General features: G+C 32.9%; 1 protein-coding gene across 1 annotated transcript in view; it reads right to left on the bottom strand.

The window, feature by feature from the left end:
• Positions 1-16,054, bottom strand: part of LOC150093598 (tight junction protein 1-like) — a 712,683-nt gene that overhangs the window by 251,299 nt on the left and 445,330 nt on the right. The window contains exons 22-23 of the mRNA XM_090413230.1: positions 8,537-8,747; positions 367-464 (exon numbers count right to left, since the gene is read on the bottom strand). Coding sequence (XP_090269356.1) covers positions 367-464; positions 8,537-8,747 — 309 coding nt within the window. The remainder of the gene's footprint in view (positions 1-366; positions 465-8,536; positions 8,748-16,054) is intronic.

The following is a 16,054-nucleotide window of genomic DNA, read 5'->3' as shown; positions in this document are numbered from 1 at the left end:
GAGCATGAGCATAAGTATAATGACAACTGCTCAAGAATAAGTCAATAATTATTGAATGGCTCAACATGAGTTATGTGGTATACTGAAAATCTAATACAACCTGAAATGAATATTTAATCCATGATTAAAAAAGAAAAAAAAATGAGTATAGCAGATGAAAGTACTGATCCAATATAATAGCAATGTAATGCATATATAATAGAAATTTTTCAGTTCAATTATTTTATTTATTTATTTATTTTAGTTACATTGTACATTTCTACTGAAATATGGAATTTAAGGACCCATATAGAAGTGCAAATATGTTGTATATAATTAAAATTATAAATGAAAAAATCATTAAAATGTTAGAAAACTATAACATACCCTTGATTCTGACATCCAGATAGCTTGCTGTTGTTGTTTATTAATAGTTTCTTGCAGTTTTATATACCATGATTCCCCAGCAGTCAGTTTAATAACAGCTGCAAAGAAAGCCCAGTAATTACTTGTGCAAAACAAGATATTATTCAATCCACTAACAGTTTTCATGTTGTGTAAACGTACTCATCATCCTTTGACTGGTTAATGCTAGGTAATTAGAATAGCTGACATATTTTCTCATATAATAGTTAAATCAGTGCTGCATTAATTTAAAAATCAATAGCTATACATAATATATAATTTCACTAGGTATATTCCAGAAAAGAATAATCAATGGGGCATTGAAAATTAACAGAAGCATCCCAAATGACTTCTCTAGCCACCATCTTGCTAAAATGACAGACAAAAATGTTTTTGACCAACAACTTAGTTTGTTCACTGCTATGGTAAAAACTTTTAATATGAAAAAAAAAAAAAAAAGTCCATTATACTGTCTTAGCAAAAGCAATAGTACAATACCAAAATCAAACATTGAAGAAAAATGCATGAAAGCCAACATGTTTTGGTGATACTGCTTGTTTTTTTTATAAAAATTAGTTTCAGTCATTCTATTTGGACTTTTCTTTTTTAATTCATTTATGGCAAAAATATTTCACTGAAGATGTTTAACGAAGATCACCCATACATTTTTTTTTATAATATTCCAGCTTTTTTTGGAAAGAGTATAGCAGATATGCTCAATAAACAACAAAATATGAACAGGCTATGAACATAGTCACTGTCCACTTTTTGAAAGCATTTAGGTGGCAGATGATTTTTATCATATGTTGCATAACCAATACCATAATTAGACCTGCAGGCACCTGAAGTAAGTTGTAAAAAATGTGTTTCATATCTGAGACAAGAGGAACTATTACCAAACCTATAATACCTTCTAAAAGGTATTATAGGTTTGTAACATTTTTAAGGCAGTTTCATAATAAAAATAATATATAGTATCTGTATTATTTATATATCTATTGTTCTTTTTTTATTCTTTATTCTAAAATATTTCTTCTTAATAAAATGGCTGTAGATCGTATTTTATGAGATATTCTTGTTTTATCTTGATTTTTTAACCAAGTTTGAGAAAATCCAAAGTTTGCACATGAAATTTCTTTACAACCAGGCTATTTGTATAGTATAGTTGTTGACTTCTCATCATGCTGCTCTTTGTATCCCATAATGCATGGCAAACTCCTTCTCACACATGTATAATGACATGATTTATGGGAAGAATCATGACTGATTAGTTTTAACCTTTACAGAGTATTTCCAAAAACTATGAAAGCTCTAAAAACATCATTCTAAGTGTGGATCATTCTAGGCCACTCTGCTTTGATTGCAAATTTATTTGCAATCAAAGCAGAAAGTGACAGAAAGTTCTGTCACTTTCTGCTGGAAAACACTGTGTTGAACCTTCATATCACTTAAGCATAACACCACCATGCAAAACCTTGGCTCCAGCCATCAATAACCAGTAAAAACTTAGTTTACTATTAAGGTATCACTTCATTCATTCACAGATCCTGTGTTATAATCTTCCTCGGCCTCAATAACTAGTAATACATCATTTTAATTATATCTATTATTTTAAACTCAAGCTCAGCTGTTGAAATTCTTCATGTTTCCTGGAAATCAGCTACATAATGATCTGGAAAAAAAACCAACTAAGAATGTAACTTCTAACAAGACTGCACTAAACTGATTATATTAACCTCATTAAGAAACATCCTAGAGTAGTTGCATGTAAAACAAAACTAAACAAAAAAGATTGTGTGTAGATTAGGAGAAACAAAAATGTTAATTTGCAATTTCCTCAATGTGCAGAAATTCAAGGTTGGACACTAATATCACTTGAGTTGGGCAGCAATTAGAAGACCTCTTTCTATATGTAACCTGACAATGAAAGCAAAAACATTTCTGTAGACAGTGTTAATATTATTTTGTATGTTTTATTATAAATTATCATTTATAATAAAACATACTTTAACTGTCTTGTCTGGGGACTGATGAAATGCAAATGTAGGATTATATTACTGAAAATAAGAGGCAACAGGGTTCACTTCGACAAAGTAAGATTATTTAAAATTAAGGCAATAATATATCTCCTAGGAGCTGTGTTTTACATTATGGGAAAATACTAAGAACAGTGATCGGACCTTGCTCCACCTTTACTATGAGTCGCCCTAGCATTGCACTACCAGGTGTTGGCTTATGCTTGGACTCGAAAAACTTTATATAGTTTTCTATATTCAGCATGAAACTCTTAGATTAAATTTCCTATCTTTGAGTTTTTTATCATCATCATCATCATCAAATTCCTGCCATGTACCCTCAAGGGGTGTACAGAATATGATAGTACTACATGAAAAATTTACATCATTACTAACTTCCTATCTACAATTTTCCTCCAAATCAGTCTGTTACTTGTCAAGACTCCAACATTATCAGATCTTATATTTCTATCATCTAAGGCACTTTGTACCATATTAATCCACCTATATCTTGGTCTTCCTCTGGGTCGTTTTCCTGCCAACCTGGCAGAGAACATTTGTTTTGCTAATCTTTCCTCGGCCATTCTGCTTAAGTGACCATACTACCTGAGATTAGCTCTGCTAACGCATTCCTGGATGCTGACAATGTCAAGTTCTTTCCTAATATCCTCGTTTTTAATATGATATTGCCATTGATGCCATCTGTTCACGCCTATAATCTTTCTCAGGACTCTCATATCTGCGGTCTCTAGTCATTGGTCAAATGTTTTATTTCTCACCCAGCTCTCAGATCCATAAGTTAAAATTGGTTTGAACACTATCTTGTATACAGCTAATTTAGTGTTCCGACTAATTTCTCTCTTATTCCATATGAATTTATTCAATTGACTTCCTACCATACCAGCTTTGTTGATTCTGTTGTCTATTTCCATATTTAATTTACCATCTTCCCTAAATATCGTGCCTAATTAGCTGAAATGTTTTACCTGTTCCACAGGTTCTCCATTCATAACGCAGTTGACATTTTCAAAGATTCTGCCTATTTTCATTGTCTTTGTCATTTTATTGCTGACCTTCATACCATATCTATTACAACAGTAATTCACTTTAGTCAGGGACTCTTGCAGACTTGTAGCAATTTATTTAAAAGTATAACATCATCTGCATAAAGAAGAGCTGACATTAACATCTCCAATTTTGATATCATGTTTAATACCACTTTCCTTCATAATGTGATCCATATAGATAATGAATAACAGAGGGGATAATGTACATCCTTGTCTCACATTAGATTTAACATTAAACCATCTTCCTGTACTTCCTTCAATTCTAACTGCTGACTTTCAACTCAAATAAAGATTAAGTATTGCTTGATATAATGCCCCATTGACACCATATAACCGTAGCATATTGAATAGCTTCTCTCTTGGCACCTTGTCATATGCCTTTTCCAGATTGACAAAACTTAAATACAGATCTTTGTTATATCCCCATGGTTTCGCAACTATTTGTTGTAAAGTGAAGATCTGATCCTGACAGCCTCTATTTGGCCTGAATCCAGCTTGTTCTTCACCAAGCTTTTCTTCCACAATTCTTCTCAACCATTTTTCAAGTATACTTGCATAGATCTTGCCAGGAAAACTCAGTAGGGAAATACCTCTGTAATTCTCACATGCAGTTTTATTTCCCTTTTTATATATGGGTACTATGAGAGCTTTACTCCAATCATCAGGAATTAGTCCCTCTGTCCAGGCTTTCTGAACTATGCAGTGCAGTCACTGTAAGACTTTTATACCACCATACTTCAGCATTTCTGAATATCATATACTCCTGCTGCCTTTCCACATTTCAAGCCTTTGATGGCTTTTTCTACTTCGAGTATGGATATGTATTCCTGACTACATGCCTGGTCAGTGTTTTTTACCACTGTGCTGTCATCACTGCTTGTTTCATTTAGCAGTTTTTCAAAGTAATTACTCCATACTTGAAGGATATCTTTTTCTCCCATTTTCATGTCTCCTTTATCATCTCTAACTCCTTTTACAGCACTGTTTTCTCCATTTCTAAGCTTCTTCAACAACCTCCAGAATATTTTGCCACCTTCTTGATATTTATTTTCTATATTCTTGCCAAAGTCCTCCTATGACTTTTGTTTAGCTAATTTTACACAGTGTTTAGCATTCTTGCATTTGTCTCTCTGTATTCTCTAAGAACACAAGCTGACTTATTTGCCAGGAACTTTTGATATGCTTTCTTCTTTTCCTTCACTGCCTCTTTAACTTCCTGTGTCCACCAGGGAGTTCTGATTTTTTATCCTTGGACAACCTCACCACATGCCTCTCTGGCAGAATCAATCAATGTTTTCTTCAGAGTTTGCCGCTGAAACTCCAAGGTTTGATTCCTATTCTCAAACTCTTTCAATTTTTCTTCAATAATCTTTGTGTATTTTAGTCTACAGTTCACATCTGAGAGCTGCTCAACTTTTATTTGCTTTAAAACTTTCTTACATGCTATTCTTTTCAATATGAAATTCAATTTTATCCTGCTCAAGACTAAATAGTGATCACTTCCAATTTCAAATCCTCTGTACACTCTGGTGTCCTGCACCAGGGAGAAAACATCACTATCAACAATAACATAGTCAATGAGACTTTTTTATTCCTTGCCTCTTTTCTCCATGTGAATTTGTGAACATTTTTATGTTGGAACATTGTGTTAGTAATAACCAGTCCATGTCCTGAGCAGAAATCCAACAGGTATTTCTTGGCATCTTTAATTTATCCAATAACTAAGTTTAGTAAAATGCTGTTATGATATTATAGGTATTATATCCTAAATGTTGTTTTTATTTTTTTTTAAATCAATAGCAATGTATGAATTTTGTAATTTCAGAATTTTTTTTGAAAAAAAATACTACTAGGAAATTGTTTGTGATTCTGGTAATATTTCTTCTTCTCCGTCTCCCTCCAAAAAACTGCTATAACAGTTCCATTCAATCAGTACAAAATGGCTTTTTACTGACATTCTAAATTCAGTTAAAATTTTTTAAATGTTATAAACAATTTATATTAATTCAATAATAATTTAATTAATATAATTTAATGTGTTAATCAATACAACTATAATTTATTACTGGAATTTTTAATGTGCAATATTTAATTGTAAACAATTTTTATAAGTATTTTGGAGAAAGGGGTTATATTATTTTTTGATTGATATTTATTAACTGCATTGACATTGTTTGTTTTTCTCTTCATTAGTGGTTAGTTGAATAAAGAGTAGTTTCATGCAGTGAAAAAAGAAGCACTTGGACATAACCCATGCAAAGAGCACCCAGTCTCGTCATAATATTGCCTCAACAGTGCCTGCTTCCATTTAACTATTTTGCCTCCTTCCTCCAGGCATGTTCTGGGGCTGTATGTCACAACACAATTATGCACGAGCTGATTATGATACCTCCTGATGTTACACCTTCAAGTTTCATCCCATGCACTATCTGGTGGTTTTGCTAATAATCCCACTTCACTACTGTATTCTCAAATAGAGGAGTTTGCAGTCAGTATATAATTGGCATGTCTTTGAAGAGCATCATGTACACTGCAAATCTAAGGAATGGAGGAGGGGGAGTAACAAAATCAGAGCAAAATGTATTAACTTCCAATTCCTTTGAGAATATAGCAATAAAGTGGATTTTCTGGCAAACCACCAGATAGTACACGAGATGAAACTTGATCATGTGACATAAGTTCATTTGGTGAAGCACCAAGTGATGAAAGTCATTTAAGGGACTCTGGCAAATTTAGCATATAACAGGTATGCACTGCAACTAGGGTATCTTTCCAGTTGAAAGATACTCTAATTGCAGTGGACACCTGTTATATGCTAAATTTGCCAGAGTCCCCTTTTGTGGAAGAAGTCTGACAATTAACAAGGAGAGGCTGCATACTGCAGCTCACCTGGTTCTATAGTCTTCAGTCTCCAAGACAACATATTGACTTACTAGTCAGCATGTGCTCAAGAGTTACTTCTTTAGACTTGTATCCATCAATAGTCCTACTTTTTCTATCTTTGCAATCAATGTTTTTTTTTTTTCCTGATTGTGTTACTCAGTCTCTGAATTTCTTTACTTTCTCTCTAATAATTATATATTTGGTTTAATCTTTTATCCAAGTGTAAGCAAACATAGTTTGCGCTTGAAGTATTTTCAGGACTGGTGCAACTCGTGGCAAAGGTGGTATAAGTTCTCATCGCTTGCCTTAGTATCCCATAATGCAAAGCACATCTCCTTGCAGATATGTATAATGTTATGCATTAAGGGAAGGGTCACCACCCAGACCGGTTTTGACCTTTATTGAGGTCTCATCAGTGGGAGCCAGACCCAGAGGTGGTGATACTAAGGTGGAAATAATGGAGAAGTCATATTTCCATATGCCAGTTGTCAAAAGGTGTCTCACCTTATTATTAAAATTCTCTGGATTAGAGATAAGTTGATGGAAGTTTTTTCACTTGGCTATGCTACCAATTATATATTTGGTTTAATCCTTTATCCAAGTGTAAGCAAACATAATTTGTGCCTGAAGTATTTTCAGGACTGGGGCAACTCGTGGCAAAAGTGGTATAAGTTTTCATCACCTGCCTTAGTATCCCATAATGCAAAGCACTAAGGCAAGTGATGAGAACTTATACCACTTTTGCCACGAGTTGCCCCAGTCCTGAAAATACTTCAGGCACAAATTGTGTTTGCTTACACTTGGATAAAGGAATAAACCAAATATATAATTGGTAGCATAGCAAGTGAAAACACTTCCACCAACTATTCTCTCTCTAATAACATTTATGTATTTCATTTTACACTTCACATCTGAGCATTATTCATCTTTTATTCTTTTCAGTGAAGTACTGAGTTTTATTCCGCTCAGCAATAGATGGAGGTTGTTTTGATTTCAAATCCCCCTTCCCCAAATCATGCAGTCATATCTTCGAACAATCTGAGGTGAATGGATGCACTCTATATTGGATCATGGTTTAAGCAATGTTTACCGAGTGTCCTAAACAGGAATTCAACAGGTATCACCATTATTATTAAATACTTTTTCTCCAAATTTTCCTATATTCTGATTTATTATTATTATTATTATGTGACACCTCTAGAGAGTCCAAAGACTCATCGAGGGAGGACACCTACTCTATAATTCTCTTTCTCCACCACTACAACTACACCAATGCCATCTACAGCCCACCACCACCACCACTTCCACAGACAATCACAAACATCCATCCCCACGGCAGGATTCGAACCCACAGCCTTTTGGCTGGAGAGCAGATATGCTAACCACTCACAATTTAGAAATAGGTTGCAAGAAATAAATAAAATAATAATTAAGTTTTCTTGATTAAAATGTGATGGACAGTTGTGCATATAATATTGATTATTTTCTGCTTTTTGAGCAGTTTCTAAAAAAAAAGACATTTTTCATGTAAATTTTTGAAGTGTTTTAAGTTTCTTTTATTAAACTGTCATATATTAAGTTTTAATCCTTTATCCAAGTGTGAGCAAACAAAATTTGTGCCTGAAAATATCTTCAGGATTGAGGCAAGGTGGTGCATCTATTGGCAATACGAGTTGCCAACAGATGCAGCACCTTGCCTCAGTCCTGAAGATATTTTTCAGGTGCAAACTTTGTTTGCTCACACTTGGATAAAGGATTAAACTAAATTTATGATAATCTAACCAAGTGCAAAATAAACTTCCAACATTTTATTAAATTACAGTTGTGTTTACTTTGTTAATAAATACTCTCATGAAAAAAATTGGGGTGGGGGGGGAATAACATTTTACATATGCATTATTAAACTTTCCATAATAAGTAACATTAAGCAAAAAATCAGATAATTTCAAAGAAAAAAAAAGCTGGTGTGCATTGATTTCTGACCATGAAATTTGCTTACTAGGATGCTCTTTTGGTCCAAATTAATCATAGTAATGGACTGGATAGCTATTTATACAATGAGCTAAAGGGATTGATTATTCATTTATTTATTATTAATTTAGTATCTATATACTTTTCTTGGTACAACCCATGAGGATATACCAGACAATGGTGACGATAATATTTTTAATAAATTTTAAAAATTACCTGTAAATATGTGTGACCAGAGTTTTTCAAGTTTCAAAGAATGTTCATAAAGTTTTCTTGAACTTTTATAATTTGACCTAGAGCATTTGTTCCTCATTTCCTTAATAAGTTGTTTATTTTCTGCATGAATAAAAATTACTATAGGGTAGAACTGAGCATAATTCAGGCGATCAACAGCACTTGGTGTAATGTCTAAGAGAGCATGTTTACCCTTCACAAAAATAGAAAGAAAATAATAATAAATATATATACTATCGTACATTTAAAGATAATTAAAATAGGACAGATTATGAATAGTATATCAATATTTTTAAAACAACACAGAAATCTGTGCTTTTGAGTGCAGCAAGTAATATGTGCAACTTTTTGGCAAGAAATTACTATTTAATAATTAGTTTACTGTGCAACATTTTTGTGCACTTCTTCAAAACAAAACAAATAAAAAAAAACAGAAAAAAAGGTATTTGCAGAGAGAGAGAGAGATTTTTGAATTAACAATGTAATAAAAACCAAAGTATCATCTTAAATCAACTATGCATAGTACACATAAAAGACCTACATATTAATAAATTAGGCTATAGAGAAACATCTAGTTTAATTTGAATATTGACCAGTTATTAATTCACAAATCTCGTTATGAATGTTTTTTTTTTTCCTATTTGTTTTTAATCTGTTTTTATTCATTATCTATATGGATCACATTATGAAGGAATGTGGTATTAAACCTGATATCAAAATTGGAGATGTTAATGTCAGCTCTTTGCTTTATGCGGATGATGTTATACTTCTAAATAAATCCGCTACAAGTTTGCAAGATTCTCTGACTAAATTGAATAGCTGTTGTAATAGATATGGTATGAAGGTCAGCAATAAAAAGTCAAAGACAATGAACATAGGGAGAATCATTGAAAATGTCAACTGTGTTGTGAATGGAGAACCTGTGGAATAAGTGAAACATTTCAGCTACATAGGCACGATTTTTACTGAAGACGGTAAATTAAATATAGAAATAGACAATAGAATCAGCAAAGCTGGTATGGTAGGAAGTGAATTGAATAAATTCATATGGAATAAGAGAGAAATTAGTCGGAACACTAAATTAGCTGTATACAAGACAGTGTTCAAACCAATTTTAACTTATGGATCTGAGAGCTGGGTCAGAAGTAAAACACCTGACCAAAGACTAGAGACCGCAGATATGAGAGTCCTGAGAAAGATTATAGGCGTGAACAGATGGCATCAATGGCATTATCATATTAAAAACGAGGATATTAGGAAAGAACTTGGCATTGTCACCATCCAAGAATGCGTTAGCAGAGCTAATCTCAGGTCGTATGGTCACTTAAACAGAATGGGTAAAGAAAGATTAGCAAAATAAGTGTTCTCTGCCAGGTTTGCAGGAAAACGACCCATATATAGGTGGATTGATATGGTACAAAGTGCCTTAGATGATAGAAATATCTAAGATCTGATAATGTTGGAGTCTTGACAAGTAACAGACTGATTTGGAGGAAAATTGTAGATAGGACGTTAGTAATGATGTAATTTTTTTCATGTAGTACTATCATATCCTGTACACCACTTGAGGGTACATGGCAGGAATTTGATGATGATGATGATAATTATAAATGTTCAATTTAGTTTTTTCCTTAAAAACTTTAATTTCTGAAAAGCCTTGCATATGTCTTGTGTCACAATTGTTTAAGTTTAATTTCAGGGGGAAAAGTGCGAGTTATATTTGAGTAAATATGGTAAATGTTCAAAACTAGATCCATGTTGGATAAGTTCTATGATCTTCATATTTTTTTGTGATGTTCCTTTTCTTCTCATTAACCTTCTTTCCCGTTTATCTTTAACATTATGACAGCATTCAAATTTAACTAAAGTACTGTACAGTTTGGCCAACTGGCTAGTGGACTTAATTGGCTGATTGCTGAGTATGCTACACCTTGTCACAAAATATATATCAGCATATCCACTCTCCAAGCAACAGGTTATGGGTTTCAATATTCACAAAACATCCATAGATCTGTAAGTTTTGTGAATATCTTTAGGTGGCAGGTGAATTTCATCACTCCAATGACAACTTGCTAATTGAGCCATTCACAAGCCAAATCGATTAACTCCACTTTTTGAATTTTTTTTAAATTTTAGTGTCAAAGCACTTGATTGACTCCTAACTTTTTATATTCATAATAAATTTCCTAATAATAAAGATTAACCACTAAATGACAAAATTTTTGTTGGCCATCGAATAATAAATAATTTATTTCAGAAGCCAATCTAATTAACTCCATAGTCTGATGTAAATCGTTACAATAATGCAATTCAAATGCAGAAGCCAGTACTTGATGATAACGGTAAATTGTTTAGTGCTCTCTCATCACAAAAAAAGTAAAATAATTAACATGTTCACTGCCATGCTCCTTGGGCATAGTTTGTTACCAACACATCAAGCGCTTTCACGCCTTCAAGGTCAGTACGAATAATCTCGAAGCTGGCAGTAATCGACATACAAGTCGTAGTTGGCTTGTGAAGCTCATATACCAACTTCGAGTAGACTCATAGTTGGCAGTGAACGTGTTAATCAGTTACAGTCTAACTGCCACAGAAGTAAGTACTTGTGTATTTTAGTGTCAGTTGCTTTTAGAAAAAAGAAAAATTATATCGTTATAATATCAAGATGGATAAGACTAATAATAATTATTTGGATGTGGAAAATGATGAATCTGATGGTTCTTCAATATGATTTATTGGCAGAAAGCTCGGCTCAAGAAAACGTTTATGTATTTCTTCGGATTCGTCATCTGATTGTAGCAGTGAAAACATTACAACAAATAATTCGATTGGATGGAAAAGAAGTTGTAATGCTGATAAATGGGCTCGAATTGTCCAAAAGCATAGAAGAATAAAAGGTTTGGAATACAGAAATAGAAGGGGAAATTTAATACCTGCAAAAACATTTGTAGATGTAATATGTCGATGTCGTCAGAAGTGCAACAAAAAAATTACTTTGGATGATCTTTCATCCAAAGTAATGTCAATACCTCCAAGCTGCCATGGAGGCATTTTATAATTTAGACAGTCAACTTCAGCAAAATACAAGAGGTTGTATTAAAGTTAACAAAATAAAAAGAAGGTACCCAAAGGATAACAGTAAAATGCCAAGATCACGTTCTTTCACATATTATTTTCAAAATAGCCAAAAAAATTATATTTATGTTTGCAAAAATATATTTTAAGGATACTTATCAGATAAGTGACGGACGAACATATGACTGCTGTTGTAAACAACAAGTTTCGTCTTTGATTGATTGGCATGGTTGCCATGTTCCAGGCAATAAAATCAATGACTCACATGTTATAAAACATATAGACTCATTTACCGCCTACACTAGTCACTACACAAGAGCTCACAATCCAAGACGAAAATATTTAAATCCAGACCTAAATATTAAGAAAATGTACGAACTGTACATTGCACAATGTGAAGATGAAGATATAGTACCGGTGAAAGAAAAATATTACTACAAGGTATTCTCCACTAAATTTAATTTACATTTCAAGCAACCATCTAAAGATACATGCCAAACTTGTGATTCTTTGCAAATAAAAAATCAGTCATCGGATTGTGAGGGAATTCGAATAGCAAAACTTGAAAAGGATGCTCACTTACAAGAGGCTGAACAGGCTCATAGTCTATGGCTGCAGATGGAACGGCAGCATCCGAAGAAATTTTTGTATTTTCTTTCGATTTAGAAAAAGCTTTAGCCTTTCCTAAACTTACTAAATTGGTAGCTTATTATAAGCAAAATTTATATGTTTATAATTTTGGTTGCCACGATTTTAATAAAAACATAAGTCACATGTTCGTTTGGCCAGAAACTGAAGGACCTCGCAGATCCCAGGAAATTTCATCATGCCTAATACTGTATATAAAGACTTATGCTAAAAATTATGAAAAAATAATAACCTATTCAGATTCGTGTACTGGACAAAATAGAAATATCAAAACTGTCTTAAGTTTACTGAAATTGGTTCAAAGTACAGAAATAAGAGCTGAGTCAATTGAAATGAAATTTTTGGTAAGTGGACATAGTTATTTGCCTAATGATTCAAATTTTGCCATTATCGAGTCACATGCGAAAAAATTCAAAACATTTTTTCACCAGATGATTGGTACAATATAATCAAAACCAGTAAAAAGAAAGCACCATTTAATGTGGTTCAAAAGACTCATCAGGATTTCTTCACAACAAATCCTTTAGAAAATTATATCATTAACAGAAAAGTAACAGTTACGGGGTTACCAGTAAATTGGCTTAAAATGCACTGGATAAAATTAGAAAGGTCGAAACCCCATGTCATACAATTCAAATATGACTTTAATGAAGATTCAGAATTTCATGTCATTAATATAAGAAAATCTGTAGCAGGTAGACCACTAGGTCTGAAAAATGTAGACCAGCCTTTGTTATATCCTACAGGTAGAACTGTGACAAGAGAAAAGATATGATGGACCTTAATAAATTTAGTTTGATCCTTTATCCAAGTGTGTGCAAACAAAGTTTGCGCCTAAAAGTATCTTCAGGACTGGGGTAAAGTGGTACAACACCGGGAAACTCCTTGCAATGGTGGAGCAAGCTACCAAAACTCCTATCTCAGTATCTCCCATAATGCAAAACACATCTCCTTGTGGATATGTATAATGTTATGCATTAAGGGAAGGGCCACTACCCAGACTAGTTTCGACCTTTATTGAGGTCTCTTCAGTGGGAGCCAGGCCCAAGCGGGGATACCAGGAAGAAACATTAGCAAGGTCACCTCCTCCTATAGGAGCTGCCAAACGGTGTGATAAAAAGGTGGCACACCGTTTGGCAGCTCCTATAGGAGGAGATGACCTTGCTAATGTTTCTGCTTGGTATCCCTGCTTGGGCCTGGCTCCCACTGAAGAGACCTCAAAAAAGGTCGAAACTAGTCTGGGTAATGGCCCTTCCCTTAATGGATAACATTATACATATCCACAAGGAGATGTGTTTTGCATTATGGGAGATACTGAGATACTGAGATAGGAGTGTTGGTAGCTTGCTCCACCTTTGCAAGGAGTTGCCCGGTGTTGTACCACTTTACCCCAGTCCTAAAGATACTTTCAGGCGCAAACTTTGTTTGCACACACTTGGATAAAGGATTAAACTAAATTTATTATAGTCTGACCAAGTGAAAAATAAACTTTGAATATGATGGACCTATTGAAATTCATTCCTCCTATTAAACATGATTATTATAAAAACTTAAGAACAAATCGACATGACGGGACTCAAATACAGCTGACGAAGAAGACATCATTTACGTTGCCGATAAATCATTTTAAACAAACTAATAATAATAATTGTAACAGTAACAGAACAGTTATTATTCGTTTCTGCAAAAAATTTTTAACAAAAAATGTATGATAATGAAATTTTTCTGTAATAAAAAAATAATTTGAAGACTGAATTTGATGTTATTACTTTTTTTCACTTGCCAAATCGATTAACTCCCTTAGTCACGCAAAAATTGTAATAATAATAATAACGATTACTCCAAAGATATTCTATCTTATACATTTTATATGTCATTAGATAAAAGCTACATCTGTAATAATACATTCTACAATGTTTATTTGAATTTATATTTTAAAAGGAATTAAAAAAAAAACAACGTATATTATTTTATCACTTTTCTCCACTTTTTGTTTTATGGAGTTAATCGATTTGGCAAGTGAGCAACTCAATTAAAGGAAAGAAAGCAGCTGGAAAAAATGTAATGCTTAATCTCTAAAGCAGAGTTTCGGTTTATCAAATCCTTAGTCAACTCACAGAATCAAAACAAATATAGTGTAACAGTCTACATAGGTAAGATTCACACAAAATTATGATGTAATGTTTTGGTATATTTAGAATACATAAATCAAAAAACTTACTTAGTTCAGTAAAAGTGTTAGATTTTACCATTTTCAACCAAGAGCCATGCAGATAACACATAATGGCAATAGCTTGTTTCTCTTCATGACTGAAGCAGAAAAGAAGCATAAAACTGGAAGCATTCGTGAGTGAAAAGAATATGTTAACTAGTAAACAGCTTAGAGAGCTTGAGATAAATATTGAAAGATATGGAAATTTTTTTGGAATTAGAAAAAGTTCAATTAGTAACAGTCTTTCATAAGAAAAAAAAAAAAAGAATTTTAAAAGATTTTATAAAGGTAACTGGAATAACAGTAGTGGAAGAAATTAAAGGAACTTTGCAACTAGATAAATGACGTTTCTCATACACCAGGAGAAATTTTTATCAGATATTAAATTTTCCATTTAGAATGGTAACGTTTAAAAACTGTTTCTAAAAATTAGATAAGGGAAGCTGAATTTTAAAAAGGTTGATTATTTTTCATTGGAAATTCTCTGTATAAGAAAAGAGTTGTGAATCTTGAAGAAGAAAGTAGAAAGAAGAAATAATTTTGCGTGACTTTTCTCGAAGGCATTTTATGGAGGAACAACTCTATTATCTTTTACTTTGAATAGGAAATCTATGGTTATTTTCAAAATTTCATAAGAGAAAATTAGTTTTCTGGATAAAGACTGTTTCTTTCAACTTTTATTAGAGAAGTCTAGATGAAATTAAGCATGTTGAAGCACGATGAAGGTAAACAACAATTAAATACCCTTTTGAGTTGGCATATTTTTGGGTCCAGATAGGATGATTTTCAGCTGTTAAAGAATACTTCAGAATATTGTACCATGTAGTTCAGAATACTGTAAATTTCTAATAATGTATCTTAGTGTTATTAAAATGTTTTTCTTTTTTGTATATGGTAATGCAGACTTGATTTACTTAATTATTGAGGAAGCAATTATAGATTTTTAAGAATAGAAGAGAATTATCATAGCAATATCGATATATCTAGGATCTTACTTGTGTACCTAGATGTCAATATAGAAGTCTGATACCAGCTGCAGCCTCTTTCTACAATTGGCACAATCTATGACAGGATTTAATAAAAGCTTAAACGTTTTACAATATATATATATATATCAGTGGTGTCACGTGCCCATTTCGGTTGGATGTGCTGTCGTGGCTTATGCAACCCACGCAACAAAATTCATGTCAGTTTGACCATATCATTGCATTTTTATTGATGTATGAAAGTTTTAAGAGTGCATAGGACATCAGTGCTCATTGTAATTGATCTAATGCAATTAATTATAGGATAACTTTGAATACTTTAATGTATCAATTAATTGTAACCAAATCCGCCCAGAGGGGAGGGAACAGTGTGTTTGTCTTAAATCTATATATTAGAAAACAATAATGAAGGAGGATGCTATATTGGGTTGGTATATTTGAATTACTCAAAGGTGTAAAATTTGCAAGAGGAGGACGAGGCTTACCTCCTTCGACTACAATACTATTATATATAAAAACTTGCCTACCACATCTGTTCACACTTCATGCAAGCAAAACAGATGAAACTCAGAAAACAAA

Source organism: Typopeltis vanoorti, chromosome 23 (assembly GCF_054136105.1).
Source record: "Typopeltis vanoorti isolate ZY-2024b chromosome 23, IOZ_Tvanoo_1.0, whole genome shotgun sequence".
NCBI lineage: Eukaryota > Metazoa > Arthropoda > Arachnida > Uropygi > Thelyphonidae > Typopeltis > Typopeltis vanoorti.
The sequence above is the reverse complement of the archived record's forward strand: the minus strand, read 5'-3'. Positions and strand labels throughout refer to the sequence as shown.